Below are 18376 nucleotides of genomic sequence, written 5' to 3' on the forward strand. Positions count from 1 at the left end.
GATTTAAAAAAAAAAAAAAAAAAGTATGTGTTTTTGCTGTGTGATAAGGTCCTGAAAGGATAAGGAGATCTACTAAAACACAAGTTGATTTCCTCAGGAAATAGTCCTACAAATGGCACAATGTATAATAGAGAATCTGCTAGGGTCACATGGCAAAGTAGGAGAACAGATTCTTGCCATACCAGTAGAACTTTTCAGCAATAAAGTGGTTCTTACTCAGAAGCTGTAACAACTCCAATTAGTGGGCATGTCTCTAAGGAATGTTATGTGGGGGGAGAATTTACCAAATATTAATTGTACTGAGGACCTGATAATACAAATCATATATGCATTTGTTTGCTGTGTCTCATTAACTGGAACAATAAATGGATATCTGTGCCCTCTGCAAGCCTAAGTACCTGGCTTCCTGTTCCAATTGCTCTTCAAGAGAAGCAATTTTGGCCTCCAGAGCAGCAATTGTGCTTTTGAATTTAGACTTCACGGCTCCCTCCATCTCTTGCAGCTTACTCCTCAGCTCTTTGTTCTGCCTCTCTAGTTGCTGCCTGGCATTTTCATTCTTCTGTGCAGTTGCTCGTTCTGTTGCCAGCTCATTGTTCAGTTGCTCTGCCTGCAAGGGCAAGAATGGACTCTGTCAAAAGCGTTGTGTACTTCCAGGGAAATGACAGGTGCTGATTCATGATGGCAGTTCTCCAAATATATTTTCAAAGCCACAAATAACTTTCAGTGGAATGCAAACAAAGTGACACGCATGCTGAAATGAACTCTACCTGCTGTACTGCTTTCCTCATGCGATCACCCATTGCTTCTATGTTGCTGTGCTCCTCATCTAGCTCTTCCTCCAGCTGGGCGATTCTTGCCTCTAGGCGCCGTTTCTCATCCTGTAGGCTTGTTCTGTAAGTTTAAATTTAAGAAGTGAACGGTTATGGCTCTGACCAGTTGAACACATCTAAAACTATTAGGAACGACCTATAATTCATGAAGAAAAGAAAATCAGATAATGAAACTGGTCAAATGTGTATATGTTGTGCTGTCAAGACTGGATGCCTGTTGGGACAGGAATATACCTTCTCTTGGCAACCATGCAACATTCAGCAGCATGCTTACAGCTTTGTGAGTAATCCAGTCTATTCTTACCTTCCAGAAGTAGCGCTTGCAAGTTCCTCTGCCAGCTCTTCTTTCTCCAGATCTGCTTGTTTGCGAGCTCTCTCTGCAGCAGCCAGATCCTAGGAGTGAAGGAAAAGGCAGCATAGGAAAGAAATGAGCAAGTGTTCTGACAAAGTTACACAACTGTGAACTCTCTAAAACTTGTGTAAGCTGGGTTGTCTGGTTAATGGAATAAACTCTTTGATCATAAATGCTAGAGAAGAATTTATAGCTATTGAGAATTTGTACTGGAGTTCATTTCCCTTTAAACCTGAATTGTGATTTTCTCCAAGGTATTTTTTCTTTTCAGCTTGACCTGGCTATGTTCAGATGTATATCCAACAACTCCATTGGAGTGCATGAAACTTATTACAAATTTTGTTTTTAATTATCCATCTCTAGTAAATAAATCATTTCAATGCAGTTCTGTTTAGCTACTGAAGATAATGTGTGTTCTGCTTTATATTGCTTTAGAAGTTTTCCATTTTACCTCTTGAAGCTGGATGAGTTCAGCTTCAAGGTTCTTGGCTTTCTTCTCGTTTTCTCTAGCTGTAGCAAATATTTCTTCTCTGGCAGCCCGTGCATCATCCAGATCTCGTTGGTAGTCCTTCATCTGAGCCTTGTTGAAAAGAACAATGGAGATTTATTTTTGTCTAGTTTTACTACAATTTCAGTGTTAAATAAATAAATGCACAGAATAGAACACATAGATTTATGTAATCATAATGCCAGTGTGTATTTCCTGTAGAGATCAGCTAGCGTATGTTGGAAAACTCTTAAATATTATTCCAAGGAGAGTGATGCTTCCACTTGCACATTGTGGCTTTTGTAATGCCTATTGTCCTTATTTCCCTTGCATGTTTTTGTGTGTGCAATCATGCTGTCAGCATATGACAGAAGAGTAGATCTATAAATAGGAAGCTGCTAATTTAGAAACAGCATGACTTCTGAGGAGTCTTTTATGCTTCTGAGTCACTGTTAGAACAGGATTGAAGTCTTATAGTCAGTTTTATCTTGTAGCCCTTTCTCTACAGTGGAATCTGTTTTCCTTCATGTGGTTAAATAAACAGCAGATGGATGTCAGGCAGAGAATGTTGGAAGCTCTCTGCAGTTATGACATTTATGATTTTCATGGTTATTCATGTAAAATTTTCTTTCATCATTCACGTTGAATATTACAGTACAGATACTTGGTTCTGGTATGTTTGTTAAAGGCTTCCCCCTGACCCTCCAACATATCATCCATGTCAAGTACCTAGTTCACAGATGTCACCAAACTTTCATGCTATGTCTGTACAAAAGACAGCAATAGAAAAAACTGAATTTGTGGGTTTTACATACCTGGAGTTTGCGAAGTTGTTTGATGGCTTCTTCCCGACCTTTGTTAGCAGAATCAACTTGACTTTCTAGATCTTTGACATCAACCTCCAACTTCTTCTTGGCTGCAGCTGCCAGGGCACGTTGCTTCCGCTCATCTTCCAGTTCCGTTTCATGTTCGTGGAGCTGATCATTAGAGGAGACACATTTTTAGAAAGAGTCCTTGAACACTCTTAAACACTCTGCGTAGGTCTGGATAATCTACACAATTTGTGTCTCTATTAATTGTGGTATTACTAGCAGTTAAAATGCATTTCCATTTTGTTCAAAAACTGAAGATTCTTCAAAGGAGCCAGCAATATGGGCCTGTACTTGTGGAAATAAGATGACTGAGGGATTTGTCCTTGCTGTAACAACACTACTGTGCAAATAGGCTCTGTCCTGTCTGTTTCCATTTCCAGTGTGTTGGTATCTGTTTCATGTACTTCGGAAAGGCAGGCATATTTGAAGCTGTCTTATTTCACTTGCTCTGAGAACACAGGGAAAGTTGTATTTACTGTGCTAGGGAAAATAACTCGTGTTTTATACTATATTGACTGTAGTGTTGACTTGCTACATCTCTTAGCAATTGTGCACCTGCTACTGAAATGCAAAATATAACACTGTTATGCTATCTTGTGCCTTCTTAGTGCAATAACCTATATATATTTTATTTGTCAAGCATAAGGAAATATAATGTTTTCTTCTTATTATAGTAAAGTGCTTTAGTAATGGCATGAGGCTGGGGACTTTCAGTTGTTTTGGTTTACTATTACAAACATAGTAACAAAGAATGATACCTGTTTAAGGAGTTGTCTCCTCTTCTCTTCGTTCTGTTCATCTCTGGCTTGTAAATCTCTTTCAAACTGGCTTTTCATGGCTTGCATATTAACTTCCAACCTGAGTTTAGCATCTTCAGCAGCCTGTAGCTCATCCTCTAACTCTTCTAATTGTGTCTTCATCTCTTCTACTTGCTGTTCAAGTGTCCGTTTAGACTTCTCCAATTCATGGACCTTTTAAGCAATGAGAAATGTATAGATTTGTTATACAAAAATAAATTTGGTTAAACCCAGCTTATTTTCTATATGGGCCATTCTATATAGGACATTTGAAAACACCAACTGTGGACAGTGAATGAGCTAATCTGCACAGAATGCAGTAAACAGCATTTTTTGTACTTACTCTTTCTTGAAACAACCTGAGATTCCTTACATCTTCTTAAACATTCATTTTAATCAGTCAAGTATCATCACTGAATTTACTTAGTTAATATTAGAAGTGATATTATCATATCACTGTAATAAAAGAAGTGATTGGCAATATATCAGTGGAAATTTGCTGCAGCTATACAAGTACATGTTAAGCTGGTGGTAAAGTCAAATATAATCATTAAAATGAGATTTGCAGAGTTTACCACTTAAAAGTTTCTTATTAAATTACTAAATGACTTAGAAAGTCTTTAATATTTTTCAGTCTTAGAAATCAATAGGAATCTTCAGGCTTGAAGCCATGTTAAGAATAAAAGTAACTTCCAGTTACTATGCGAAGTCTCTTGAAGGTCTGGATGCAAATGGAATAAACTTGGAGTTCTGCATGATGTGCCTGATTCTGCTGAATGGGTTTGTGTGCTACAGAAAACCTCCCACACTGAAAACAATTATCTGTTTGTTAGCTGCTGTTCTAAATTGTTGTGTAAATCATTCTGAGCCCCAAACTTACATTCTTGCCGACATCATCTTTGGAGCTAACAAGATCTTCCATTTCAGCTTTCAACATTTTGTTTGTTCTCTCCAGTTCTTCTTTGGCTTCCAATGCCTCTTCAAGTGCACGGGCCAAGGACAGAGCTTTCGTTTCCTTTTCTCTAGCTTCAGCTTCTGCTCTGTCCCTTTCATCTGCATATTTTGAAGAGATGTTTTTCTCTTCAGCCAGCATCTATAAAAAGGTAGTATCAATATAGGAATATTAGTATAAGGTTTTTCTTTTCTGTTACAACTTTCTTGTCAGTTGATAATGACAGAGAGAAATCTGCATTTTGATTAATGTAAATAAATAGAAATTAACCCACTATATGGTCTGTTTTATTCAAGTTTAGCTTAATTTTTTGACCCTCCTTTATCTTGCACTATCATCTTTCAGTTGATTCCTTGTGAGTCCCAGAGAAGTTAGGTGATTACACAGCAAAGGAGAATCTTAAATCCACACCTGATCAAACTTCTTCTGCTTCTTCTCCAGGTTGGAGACCAGCTGACGCTGGTTATCTAAGTCCACCACTAGGTCATCCAGCTCCTGCTGGAGTCTGTTCTTGGTTTTTTCCAGTTTGTCATAAGAAGCAGCTTTTTCCTCAAACTGTTGTGTGAGACTTTCAATTTCCCTCTGGAGTTTCTTTTTACCTTCTTCCATAGTTTCTACTGTAGCAGTAAATTCCTGTAGCTTCTTCTTAGAGTCGGAGAGCTGAAATTTGAATTCAGAGAAGAAATCTTCATATCAGTGACAACAAAGCTTGGCATAGAAGGGGACTAGGAGAAAACCAAGACCACAGAACCTCTAATTTGACCCATGTTAAGCTAGTGACAGTTACCCATCCTTCACTAAATGAGGCAGACTACCTGCCTAGTATGCACATACAGGCCAAGTGCAAAACTGCCTTGGACCTCTTTAATATATATTTATGCGAAAGATACTATAAGACTTCTGTCTCCATTGATGCCATCTAAGCTAACAATGTGAGTTCATGAAGATCTCTATATTGTGAGAGGATAGTTCTACCTGAAGCTTCTGGAATTACTGACAAAACTTAGTGATAGAGTTAGTGATTTAGCTATGGCACTGATACCTGTATTGTCAGTGTAGAAATATGTCTCTCCAGATTTTGTTTTGCTTCTACTTCTTCATCCAACTGCTCCTGCAAGCTGTTCTTATCATCCTCTAACTGACGAAGCTTTGTAGTCACGTTCAACTTCTGCCGTGTTTCTTCCTGAAGCAGCTCCTACAGTAACCACATCAACCAGCAAGACAGTCATTAGCTGAGGTCTTCTTATAGTGTATTTCATAAAATTGTAGGTGAGCTGTTACTAGATACAAGTTTACCTGTGTGTCTTGTAGCTGAGATCCTAAGGTTGCCACATCTTTAGTCAATTTGATGTTCTTGCTTTCTGCTTCATTGAGCAAGCTGGTAACATTTTCAACCTCAATCTGTGAGAGACAAAGTGAAAACACTCAGTTATTTTGCACAACTTTAACAACTTCCTCCAGCTTTAGTTTGCTCTAGATTGAAGTCTTAATGTTTAAACAGGTTCTGAATATGCTTTTTGAGTCATCTCAAGCACTAAGTGTTTTTAGCTCATCTAGAGTTCATAGGAGAGTCTTAAACTTTGCAGCAATTCTTCTGGACAATATGTGGGGTTTAAGTTCTGTGGAATTAAATCCTGCACAGAAAATGTACAGTGTCTGCATGTTGTCTTTGTGACCTATGTATTAAGACTCTAAGGAGCCATTTCTGTCTAGAGTTTACCTTCGAATTTTATTACTATATATCATAGCCTGTGTCTATTCATAAGATAATACTAATATATTGTCTGTTACTGTGGTATATACAGCATTTCTAGGAATTCAGTTGTGAAAAATATTATTGTTCAGGTGAATAACAGAAATGCTGAAAATTCATCTCCTGTTTTTTCTTCAACTTCCAGTGAATTGCAAAAGGGCACAAGGATTTCTCTGTATTTTCCTTTCTCTTCTCAAGTTTGAGAGAAGCTGATATATTTTGGTTATATTATTTATCCATTAACTTAAAATCAGTGAGAGAAGCTTACTGTTGCTATGAACAAAGTTGTAACTGTGGTTGATCAGTACTGCTTGGCATTGCAAATCTACCAAAGAGCTACTTAAAAATATTTTTAGTTATTCCCTGTTTGGGAACTAGATCACAAATAAGTAAGCGTTCCACTTCTGTTTTCATTTTTCTGGATACATCTTCTGAGTTTAATACTGTTTAATCAATTTCCAGAATCTTTATTTCTATCAGCATTCACCACTACTCAGCAATAAATGAACAGAATCTTAGTAAAATATGCAGCACTGTCTCTGAAACAGTGGTGACATTACACAACATAGGGGACCCTAAAACTAAGAGCTCTCACTTCTGTCTGTGGTTGTAATTGTTTAATGATGTGATAACTAAAATAGAAGCCTTAAAGATGACTCCCCCCCACCCCCCCAAAAAAAAAAAAAGAGCATTCCAGCTGAAGTCAACGGGGCAAGGATTCCTCCAGATGTACTCCAGATGAACTTAGTCTAACTGGTCTACTCAAGTCCAAGGTGTCATATTAAAAGCTCAAAGCCCCCTCTTACCTGTAGTTTGTGAACTTTTTCATTGAGTTCTGTCCGAACACGCTCTCCATCACTGTATTTAGACTGTAAATCTTGCAGCTGTACTTCCAGCTTCTTCTTTTTGTGCTCTACATCTTGTTTAGCTTGACTCAGGCTCCTGATTTCATTAGCCAGATCAGCATTATCTTTCTCCAGTGTCTGTTTGGTCTTATCCAAGTTTGCTTTAGCCTACAAACATGAAGATAGAGTTTACTTTAAAGGGAATTCATATTACTTAGAGGGTGGTTATCAGTAGGATGGATTGCTATTTACCCGTTTAAATTGCTCTAGCTGCTCTGTTAGTTCTTCCACAGCTTGAGTGTGCTTTTGTCTCATCTCCTGGACTTGGGCTTCATGAGTTCGAGTCTCCTCCTCCAGAGCTCTCTTCAGCACAGTGACCTCCTGTTCACGCTTTGCTCTGCAAGAAGACACGCATAATTGGAGAGGAGCAGATAGGAGTGAGTGTTCCAGTCACTGGGAGAATGGCCCTCCTACACAGTTGTAAAGTCAGTCTAGTTATAATTTATGTTGAGTGATAATGCAAAAAATGAATTTACAGAAATTCTGTGAGGTGGTTTTCACAGGATGCATGACAGGCAAGATCAGAAGGAGTTGCACTGAGATCAGTTAAAAGAATTGGGGTCCCTGAAGCGTGAAACATCAGGGGAAAAAGGTTTGGACTATAAAGTACAAGACTGAATTATTAATGTCCCTAAGATGGAAAATTAGATACCTAGCTCCAGGAAAAAAAAAAAATCTAGGTAACCTGAATGAGATTGTTTATATCTTGGAGACCATCTCTATGAGAGTCTAGAATTGTTCCATCTGTGTGCAAAGTCTCCATACCTGAGCTCTTGCTGGGTGGCTGTGGTATCCAAAGTATCTTCAAGCTCTGTCTTAAGAGCCTCCAGCTCTTCACCTAGGTCTCTCTTCTGTTTTTCTGCTTTGTTTCTTGCAGCTTTCTCAGACTCCAAGTCTTCCTGGAGATCAGAGATTTGAGATTCCAATTCTCGGATCTTCTTGAGGGCATTGTTCTTATGACTAGTTTCATCTTCAAGCCTGTAAAGAAAGTTTTTAATTTTCTATATTAAAAAGTATCATTTCACTTTCAGGACATCGCTATACAGAGATTAAAGGTTTATGTTTGTGGTATGATTTTTATCTTAGTAAACTGGAAATATTTAGTTTTACGTGATCACTTCAGTAGGAACCATGGTTTATCTATGTATTGTGATGTCTCCCTCTATTAAGACAGTGTGTGAAATACTGTATATGAATTTGTGAATACTATGTTTATACTGTGTATCTAGTGTTTTCATATTCTAGAGTTCTCAGTGGTATTTAAATAATGTAATTGTGAGCAGTAAGATATGTCCAGGGAGTTTTGAAAGTCCTGTTTTGTGTTTGTATGAACCTACCTGAAATACACGCAAGAAAGAGCGTGCAAACAGGATCTGACAGCTATACTTTATCAGCACACAATGACTGCAGATGCCAAATCAATAGATTCAATGAAAATTTTGGTTGAGTGTTCTCCCTCTTAAATTTAGACAGAAAATCCACAATGACTGGAGTGGATTAAAGTCAGACACTTAAATAATTTCTGCTTTTTGCCTATCAACTGTGTTGCTACTTTTTATTCTTAACTTGGCAGTGCTACCAAGGCCATTGGGAAGATGTGTTTTCATTGCTGCCTGGGCATAAGATTAAGTTGCTTATGAAAAAGCAATAGTACAAGTATCTTCAGCAGAAAGGCAGGCAGGATGTACTTGGTGTCTGGGAAGAAAAGAGATACATGTTTCAGCCTGGGATTTTTAACTTATGTGTACATTCAGGAGCAAATACCTGGCTAGAGCAGCCTGCAGCTCTTCCTCCTTTTTGGCTAGCTGTGCCTTCAGCTCAGCAATTTGTGCCTGGAGCTCTGCAATTTGCTCATGCAGATCACTTGACTCTCCTTCCAACTTCCTCTTTGTTTTCTCCAGTTCTTGTCTGGTCTTCTCTTCCTTTTTCAGTCGCACTGAAAAAGTAAAGATTTGGGTCATGGGAGTGGGTTAGTGCAAGAAGCCCTCAGCTGATCTCGAACTTGGACTCAAAAATGTTCTGGTCTTCAGTGAGGCTGTATATTTAAGTGCAAGTCACTGTGTTTCTGAAGCAACATGCAACACCTTGCTGTCATCACTTATTTCCAGCCATGAAAAAAATATATATCATTTATTTCTCTTTCTCCAGAAACACTTTCCCCCTCAACTTCCTCTCCTCTCTTTATATATATATATTTATATATATATAAATATTATCTATATAAAAGCTATCTATGGTTTATGCATCCTGGGGTTTCAGTGGTTATCATTCACAAAATGGTTTCAGCATATGAAAGTGGATAAATTCACGCACAATTTTTATAAGTTCACTCCAGCTTCTCTTTGGAGTTTTGTTGTTGTTTATTTTTTTTATATGTACCAAAGCAAATATCTGACATAAAAACACCTTTGTTCATATTACCTTCCAGTTCTGAAATCATAGATTCATGTTTGTTTTTCAGCTTTGTAAGATTTTTGGCCTTTTCTTCCTCTTCTGCAAGATTTGTTGTTAGATCACTTACTCTTTCCTCAAGGAGTTTTCTTTCCTTAAGAAGAATAAATAGTTTTGTTAACAGAAGTGTCACTCATCTGTCATCATGAAGCATCTCTATACCAATCAGAAAACGTCCAATATACTGTCTTTGGATGCTCTGAGATTGTAGTAGTATGTTCCAATTTGTTGAGCACAGAGGGGCTGGAAAGCAGTACCAAAACTTCCCATATTCTCTAATCTGCTGTTATGACGCTCACTCTGGCTGGTAGATGAAGAGCCTAGTTCAGAGGAGTATCCCCTTTCAAAAAGTACTGGAATACATGTTTACTTCCACTGGTTGTGCTTGACTGCTGTGGGGATTTTCTTTGAGGTACTGTCACCACAGGGACCTCAAAACTAGTATTTTTCACAACTCTGAATTGTTTAAGAAACCATGGAAAAATTATCAGGAACTTGTTCAATACAGGCTCGACCAATGGTCTGGTGAATATTTACACATGAAACTCTATAGTCAAAACTATTCCTTTTCCTCTTCTAGCCAAAGAGATTTTCTCTCAGCCTGCAGTATTTTCACAAAGTAAGAAAATGGCCCCGCAATGCTTACCTTTGTTAGCTTGTTATTCTGATCTTCCATTATAAGAATATCATCTTCCATTTTCTTTATCTTGCCATCTGCTGTAACTTTTTCAAGTTGCAGTTTCTGTCTTGCGGCTTCCTCTTCTTCCAGCTGTTCCTCCAGATCCTTTGAAGGGAAAAAGAAATCATGAATTCTGGAAATAAAATACAATTTAAATTACAGGAAATGCATAATGTTTGTCAGTCACTGTGGGGTATGTTATAGACTTAGTTGTTTTTACTAAGAAGTAGACTATCTGTAATACTTTTGGACTTACAAAAAAGATTTTCTGAAACAATTTTTTTACTGAAAAGAATTTAAAATTGGGGAAAGGGAAGAAGATGTATAAAGAATTCTGGAGGAAAGAGCATGAATCTGTTTGTTACTACATCAGTGGCATGAACACATTCTACTAAGGGCTGCATAGCAAGGTCTTTCATTGGCAAACCTCAGATCCTATCTCCTGCTGTTTTCTGTGAGATACAAGGTACTGGGTCTATTTGTTGCTTATGTTTCCTCACCAGCATTTGTTGTTGCATCTTTTTCTTTTCTGCCTGCAACTGTTGGCTGCGTTCCTCCTCTTCCTCAATTCTGGCTTCCATCTCATGCAGAATCTCTTCCAGCTCTTGTTTCTTTGCAGCTAAACGGACTCTCATCTCTTCAGCTTCAGCATAGAGTTCAGTTTCTGCCTGAAGTTTCTCCTGAAGGAGGTTCTTCTCTTCACAAAGCTATGGAGATAAAATGGATGGGCAGTTAAATTTTAGATTGCAAACTGTCCAGACAATGTCTTTCTATTAGATAGTCATAATATACGTGTAGGCAGCTGTACCACAGGTCTTTCTGCAGATACTAGGCTTCTGCTGAAGTTACTGGGGGTTTGCACTGAATTTTTGTTCTGGACCATTGCTATGAATGCAGTTCTAAGTACAAAGAAAGCAGACATCTTTATCCTAATAGCTTTTGGAAATGGTGAGAGATTGGCTAATGTTTAGGAGAGGCTTAGAGCTGTCAGTCACCTGGGTGTGTTTCTGTTCCAGCTCCTTCAGTTCAGCCTCTGCTTTCTGTTGTCTTTCCTTAGTTCTTTGCAATTCTTCATCCTTGGCCTGCATTTCTTCCTCTTGGCGAGTGACCTGTAGCAGTGGTTTCACCTGAAAACAAAAAGAATTTTAAGAATTGTACCAGCACATACATTACTAAATACAGCACTTAATGGTGTCAGGATGACTGATGCTGATGGTAGCACTACCTGCTGCTACAAGTAGTGGGCAAATACTGTCTAACCACACTTGGTATACACATCTTCAAACCAGCAAGCCCCTGCAGTATTCATAACCATTTCTGCATTAATTCTTGCAGTCTTGTGAGCACATCTACCTCCAATAGTGTCACTTGCTGAAGGACTAGAAGCCTCGTTTTGTGCACTGAGAATGTACAGATGCTATAGCTGCTGCATAGAAAGGTAGCATGTACAGACAGGTGCATGTTACTGTCTGTTTCTGGTTGCATAGGAAGTTGCTATCAGTGCGTGTAGGAACAGTTTTCTGAATCCAATCTGAAAGCTATTCTTGAAGAAGGAAAAAAAACCCAAGCCTCTCCACTAGGAAAACAGACTTAATTTGCTTGAGTGGATAGCAGGAAGATATTCAGTGTCCCAGTTAGGGAACTCCTGAGTCCACATAGATACATAACTGCGTGTTTCACAAAATTCTGGTTTTTGTTCTCATTATCAACCTGTGTGAAATTATTTCATTTTGGGCAGCTAAAATAGTCATACTAAATCTTACAAAGATCTCTGCTTAATTAGTTTTTCATCCCAAGCTAAAACTAACTTTAATGTTAATAGTGTTATGAGAATATTCAGTGTATCTCTTAATCCAAAATTCTGTGAAGCTAATGAAGCTGTTGCCATCAGCTGTGATGAACTGGAGCAGGGAGGGTGCCTGACATGACTTGTTATCTTGTGCAGTCCGTTACTTTTGGAAAGCTGAGATTCACAGACAGCAGTTACTCACTTTGGTGAACAGTCTCCACCATTGCCAGTTCCTCAGCTTCAGGTAAGCAGCGCAGTTTCTCTGGATAACCTTCATTGCAGTCAGCTGTTGCTGTCTCTTGGCAAAGGCCCTGTGATTAAAAACACAAGCGAATTTGTTTAGTCTGAGAATACAAATTGTAAGATAAATATATTAAGCAAAGAAGCGATGGTATGAGACTGCTGATTTGAGAAGTCTGCACGAGTTCTTTTGTCACTTAAACAGTGCCTCTGCTTTCTCAAGAAAAAGTGATAGCTCTCTTTAGATTTCCTGCATTTTATTTAGTCTTTGGTTGGCTTTTTTTCCTGTTTGTGCTCAGTAGATAGGCACAAACCAGAAAGTATGCGTATAGTTCTGGATATTAACATCTGTCTAAAGTGTATGGGCATTGAGAGCACACATTGGTTATCATTATTGAAAGCAATTATGTTTAAATTTGTTCGATCATCAATTCTGAAAGCGTTGGCAGTGTGCAGAAAAAGGCCATTGCTGTTAGTAGTTCTGTGATGTGTATTAACTGAGATTGTGCCAGGTGATGCCAGTGCTTCGTGCTCAAACTGCGTAAGAAATAATGTTTTGCTTTACAAATGCCAGTGGTGCTGCTATTTGTACTGTAACAGTGCAAAAGATTCTAGTCATAGGCTATAATGCACCTTGTCCCACTAGTGCAAAAATGTTTAAATGACAGGTCACTGCCTAGAATGCTTACTGTATGGAGAGTTTAAATAGCCTCACAATGTAATTGCTTCTCTGTAATTATACTAGTAAGCCACTTCTGGGTAAGATGGAGTTCTTTTAGGTAAACACTGAACACAAGTTGAATTCTAAAGCAATACAACTAATAGCTGATCATAATGTGTCTTAATAGCTTCAGTTTGTTATAGAGAGAACTAAAGGCTACTGTAGATAACCCACCGCCAAAGATATATTTTTTTGTTAGTGCATGTTCTTACTTTCTTGCCAGGTAGCCTCGGCACTGAGCCTGGAAGGCAATAATGACATCTGTGATCTTCAGGTCTCTCTCTTCTTCCAGGTGTGCCAGAACACCAGTTCTGAAGAAGATTTTACTCTGTCCAATTCTGTACAAGTTGGGATCAAGTTCCAGTGCTTTGATCTGGAGGAAAACAGGGATGTTTGTTAATTCCAGTGCTGAAGTTTAGAGTATTAAATTTTTTTTTATTCCCAACAGTTTTTATATAAGAGATGTAGATCTGATTATCAATAGGATCAAAGTTGTTTTCCTCACCATCAGTATGCAAGCCTGCTTCCCGTCCATGAATCCTTTAGGAATAGCATTTGCAGCAAGAATTTCATATCTGCCAGAAGACACAGATGTTAGGGAGGTGGAAAAATGTCCAATTATTTTGTACAGACAGACATGTATGCAAACCCTTTTAAACCCTGAGTTAGGACTGAGCAAGGGATTCATACCGCTGACGGAATTCCTGGAAGACAATCCTGTTGGGGAACCCTTGCCGGCAGATACGAATACCTTCCAAGACACCATTGCAGCGCAACTGCTCCAGCACTAAATGGGCATCAAGTTTGCCAGCCTGAAAAGGAAACAAAAGATATTTTTAGCACAGTAGAAATTTGCAGAGATGTTCCTAGCACATATCTATGTTTGAAGACATCTTTCAGTTCTAAAGGTGCTCACACAGTGAGCAGCAAGAATAGTGTGCGAGGAGTCTGAAAATTGATATTTGATATTTACCCTTTTTTCATGATTTGGAATGATGCAGCGTACAAAGTTGGGATTGGTATTCCTTAAGGTGGTCATCAGTTTGGTCAGCTGCTCTTTATAGAGTTGGCCCACAGTTCGGAACATGCCTTTTTTGGTTTTTGAAGCACTAGGCAATGAACTTTCAGTCATCTTTGCCATCTGGTCTAGACCAACGATACGATCCACTGCAATATAAAAGAACATGTGAATGGGACTGCTTATATAAATTGTCTTCACCTCACATTACACCTTTCACCGCCATTGCTAAAGTGCAATGGTCTTTCCAAAAGAGGACCAAAATACTTTTGATGCAATTGAAGCATGTCAATGAAAGCATTAAAAATATTTCTGGATAAACAGTCTATTTCTGTCAAACTCGAAAATGAGGATTTTTGTTAACTAGTGGCAGAATGGAACCAGTTGAATACCAAGAACGTGTTTTATGGCTGCTCTACAAAGGACAGTCCTGCGAAATATCCCTACTGGTAGGTTGTGTCACAGTGAGTGACAACCATTAATGTATACGTATAGTGTAGTATGTGTCTCACAGATCCATGGAAAATTTTTCAAAAATGCAGTGTTTTCTATGCATACAGATGTACTTCTGGTGGAATTTATTTCAGATAAAACTTTACTGAAGAGAACTGTTGTGGAAATTTTGGGAGAGGAGCATCTAAGTTAAGGACTGCTCACAGTCTTTCATAACAGCAGTGATAGCCTGTATTAAATGAGCTGTCTGATATATTCCACAACATTATAGTAGCATAATGAATATTTTTGATTACATTGCTGAATAAGATTAAGTAAGGAAATTATTTTGGTAGTACTTAAAACTATCTAATATGCTTTCCATAAACATTTATTTAGAAAAGAGTATTATTGTTTCTTAGATCTATCTCTTCCACTCTTATCATTTTCACACTTGTTTCTCACTCATAAAAGATAGCTGAGAGAACAGTTCTGGTAAAAGTTTATCCCTTTAAACCACATTACTGGTTTAGAGTTGTGATTCATACCATCTTTCCAAAGGTCTGCCACAAATTTGTCTGAAGACTGGTTTAGCAGAGCAGTCACGTTGTCATTTAGTGGATCCATGTTCTTTGTCAGCCAGGCACTTGCATTGTAGGTAACCTACAGAAAACAATGCTGGGTCAAATATCTGTTTTGCCAGAAATATGGCATGGCCAAGAATGCAGGGCACTGTACTAACGTAAAATAATTAAAAAATAGTAAGATTTGAAAAGCTTTCTGTAGTTGAGAGCTGAGTTGAATACTTGTTCTTGCATGTACTTCCATCTAAAGAGGTTTTTTTTGCAGACATACCCATGGCAGAGGAACCACTGTGCCTTTAAAAATCTGTTTGCTAGAGAGGAATCCAAATTACTATTTTTTTTTGTTTTTCATGTGAGCTTAGCACAGCCGTGAATGTTGTGCCAATCTTATTCCCCATCTTTTGTAACTGAAGCCCTTAATATATACATTATATAACTGGAGCCATCCCTATCTATAGGGGAACTAGACTGATTCATTGTTGGTCAAACAATAAAAGAGAAACAAAGTTCTGTAAGTCAAAGTAGCTCAGTCTCTCTAGTACCTTTCCTGCGTAGTGCATTATGCAGAACTCAGTTTTATCCTTGAGCTGTTTGGACTTCTGGAATTTGGCATGGTTGCCTTGTTCTTGAATTAGTTTCTCCACAAAGGAAGTGTCAGTAGCTTTGGGGAACCAGCACTCTTCATCCAGCAGAGCTAGGACACCTGGCGGGTTGGTCTGCAATGTGAGCAATACCAGATCAGTATCATCAAAGTCAGAGACAAAGAAAGACCACCACCTTCTTTTTACTTAGTTACTAATCTTCCCAGGCAATAACAATCTGAAATATCTGAAATGGTTCTCGTATTGATACATAATGGACCCTGATGAAACCTACATAGTATCCCATCTATACAGATACAAACTCACTGGTCTTTCAATTAGCTCAATGCAAGGTTGCAGGTCAAGGCCAAAGTCAATGAAATTCCATTCAATGCCCTCACGCTGATATTCCTCTTGCTCCAATATAAACATTGTGTGGTTGAAAAGCTGCTGAAGTTTCTCATTAGTATAGTTGATGCACAGCTGCTCAAAGGAATTGATCTGTGAGGAGGACAAAAGGATTGAATTCCTGATGTTAGAAAGACACCAGAAGAGGCAACTAAAAAGACAAGATAAAAACTTCTACCTTCTATTTCTTTTTAAAGATTACTGTAATTCAAAGGATCCATATTTTTCTAATTTTTGGCCTTGAAAATTTACAGTAAGTTCACACATGGTCAATCTCAGTACTGGGACCTGTTCAGTAAACCATTAAGACCAGACCTCGGTTCTAAACACAGAGTCCCCCAGAAGCCCAGCAATGATGCTGCCAGCTCCCAGCCCTTCCAAGTGGAACAGTCCTGTGGGTTGTCTTGGCCATGTGCTGCTATCCAGCTTGAGAGAAGCAAATTGTTTATGTGGCTCTGGACTTAGATATTTGCTATCTTGCATTCCAAACTACACCATGACAAAAAGGAATTTTGTGTCCCACAGCACGTACCTCAAAAATCTCAAATCCAGCAATATCAAGGATCCCCAAGAAAGAAGCGCCTTGTCTTTTTGTTTTATCAAGAGCTTTGTTTACACGAGTTAGAATCCAGCGGAAAAGACGTTCAAATTTTGCTTTGGCCAAAGCCTCTATGGCAAAGTCAGCCTGAAAAAAAAAGAAAATTGTCAGTGAAAGAAGAAATCCAATTAACTGCTAATTTAAGAAAGGGTAATGCAAAGAGAGAAAGAAAACAGATATATCCCTTTAGATGAGATGTAAGAAAGAAAAGAAGGAAGGAAAAATAGCTTCAGGAGAGCAGAGCAGACTGCAAGTAGATACCTGCTCTTTGGTCTGAGCTTTCTGAACAACGTCTCGTCCTACTTTGATCCTTGGGGTTAGAATAGATCTTGTGAAATCTGTCACATTAATCCCCATCAGGTGACACACTTTTTGAGCAGCTAGAATAAAAGAGTGATATTATATTTCAGATTGAATGTTCTCTTAGTGTGAATACAAGCAGTCCAACTATTATGTAACTTAGTTTATCTTCCTTAAAAGCTCCTCTGTTGTACATACAAGAGATGCCACTTGCTGTGAAAGCATTATTCATGATACAACCAAGGAATTCGCTGATCATCAATTTATGGATTCAAGATTACCAAAAAAGGTAGTGAATATTGAACTGATTCTAAGAATGGCCTATCTTTTAAGACCTGTGAAGCATATATGCATTAACAGTTTAAAATCCTGATAGAGTGCTTACTCAGCTGCTATTTTTATTAACTTCTTGATGTTACCTAATTTTTTTTGAAATGATAAATCATACCAGTGTTGTCAGGCATAGAAGCTTGATCAGTGTTTCTCTCCTTCTTGAAGACAATATTGCCCAGCTGTAGGACAGACGAAACAACCCTCAATATAGCTGTAAGATAAGCAGATAGTATAAATGAGGAATGGAATGGGCACGTTTTGAAAACTCTATGAAAGTTTTTTGCATTGCCTTTGGTAGTCTGTACCTCCATGGAAAGATCTAGATTTGCTTTAAAAGACAGCTATAAACTGCAGTAGTTCGAGAGCTCGTAAAAGAGCAGCTAAATAATCTGTGCAGTGGAGTACACAGGCCATTCAGGGAACACAGCATCTGCAAACTGTGCTGCTTCCCCAGGCAGACCTCCAGATCTTGGGAGTTCATCTCCCACCCAGAGTGGCCTGTGCTTGGTCATTTGAGAATCCGTATCTCTGTTTTTAAAATCAAACATATCTATGAGTTACCAACAGCTTCAAAAACGAGTGGCAAAAACAAGCTCTGGTTATATGGCTGTTCATTCATGTAAATAAATAAATAGTGTACAAGTATTCACGGGATTAGTGCCAGAGTACAAAACAATAATTGATTAACATTTGATTATTAAAATGTAGATGAATTTCATGCATTTTTACCCCAAGTAATAAAATCTGCTGCTGTATTATAGATGAGATCATATTAATCTAGTGAGGTCATTTTGTTCATTTGGTAGACTCACACTGGAGAACAGTACTGTCCTAATGGGCTTGTATTTTAAATCATGAAATGAAAAGGGTTCAGGCAGCAATACAACAACTCCTTTTGATGACGTGGATAATGCTGATATCAACACCAGTGCATGTCTTTGTCAGTACCATCATCTAAATTTACCAAGACAGATCTGTACTACTGTCCTGCAAGGCAAGACATTTTTTTTTTTCTCAGGACCCTCAGGCGCTGATGCAGAGGGGAAAGGTAACAGAAATCAGCTCTGTCTGACAAAGCTGCTCTAAGGCTTGAGTGAGGGTGTGACACTGTTTCTGCCACCAGGTGTCACTTGAGGCATGGCGGCTGCAGCCACGGGCAGTGCATGCTGGTGAGCACCAGACAAAACCTTACTCTCTCCCAGGAGCTGTGAGGGGTAAATGGTGGTTATTTTGATGCCTGTGGCAGGCCCACATTTTCAAGGTAGCTTAGTTGTTTGTTCATGTGTTTATTTTC

The 18376-nt window shown here is 38.4% G+C and overlaps 1 protein-coding gene across 5 annotated transcripts in view; it reads right to left on the reverse strand.

The window, feature by feature from the left end:
* The window catches only part of MYH11 (myosin heavy chain 11), a 57418-nt gene that overhangs the window by 5710 nt on the left and 33332 nt on the right, over positions 1-18376 (reverse strand). For all 5 annotated transcript variants that reach the window (XM_021412179.1, XM_021412176.1, XM_021412177.1 and 2 more), the window contains 29 exons: positions 17198-17293; positions 16711-16829; positions 16384-16536; positions 15771-15944; positions 15405-15578; positions 14827-14941; positions 13802-13995; positions 13519-13640; positions 13334-13403; positions 13041-13201; positions 12070-12178; positions 11074-11205; positions 10579-10785; positions 10046-10183; positions 9370-9493; positions 8713-8884; positions 7714-7926; positions 7141-7285; positions 6850-7056; positions 5587-5691; positions 5333-5485; positions 4702-4950; positions 4219-4431; positions 3300-3512; positions 2485-2646; positions 1634-1762; positions 1135-1223; positions 768-891; positions 399-607 (listed from right to left, as the gene is read on the reverse strand). In XM_021412179.1, the coding sequence (XP_021267854.1) occupies positions 399-607; positions 768-891; positions 1135-1223; positions 1634-1762; positions 2485-2646; positions 3300-3512; positions 4219-4431; positions 4702-4950; positions 5333-5485; positions 5587-5691; positions 6850-7056; positions 7141-7285; positions 7714-7926; positions 8713-8884; positions 9370-9493; positions 10046-10183; positions 10579-10785; positions 11074-11205; positions 12070-12178; positions 13041-13201; positions 13334-13403; positions 13519-13640; positions 13802-13995; positions 14827-14941; positions 15405-15578; positions 15771-15944; positions 16384-16536; positions 16711-16829; positions 17198-17293 (4471 nt within the window). The remainder of the gene's footprint in view (positions 1-398; positions 608-767; positions 892-1134; positions 1224-1633; positions 1763-2484; positions 2647-3299; positions 3513-4218; positions 4432-4701; positions 4951-5332; positions 5486-5586; positions 5692-6849; positions 7057-7140; positions 7286-7713; positions 7927-8712; positions 8885-9369; positions 9494-10045; positions 10184-10578; positions 10786-11073; positions 11206-12069; positions 12179-13040; positions 13202-13333; positions 13404-13518; positions 13641-13801; positions 13996-14826; positions 14942-15404; positions 15579-15770; positions 15945-16383; positions 16537-16710; positions 16830-17197; positions 17294-18376) is intronic.

The sequence above is a fragment of the Numida meleagris genome, chromosome 13 (genome assembly GCF_002078875.1).
Source record: "Numida meleagris isolate 19003 breed g44 Domestic line chromosome 13, NumMel1.0, whole genome shotgun sequence".
NCBI classification, from domain to species: domain Eukaryota; kingdom Metazoa; phylum Chordata; class Aves; order Galliformes; family Numididae; genus Numida; species Numida meleagris.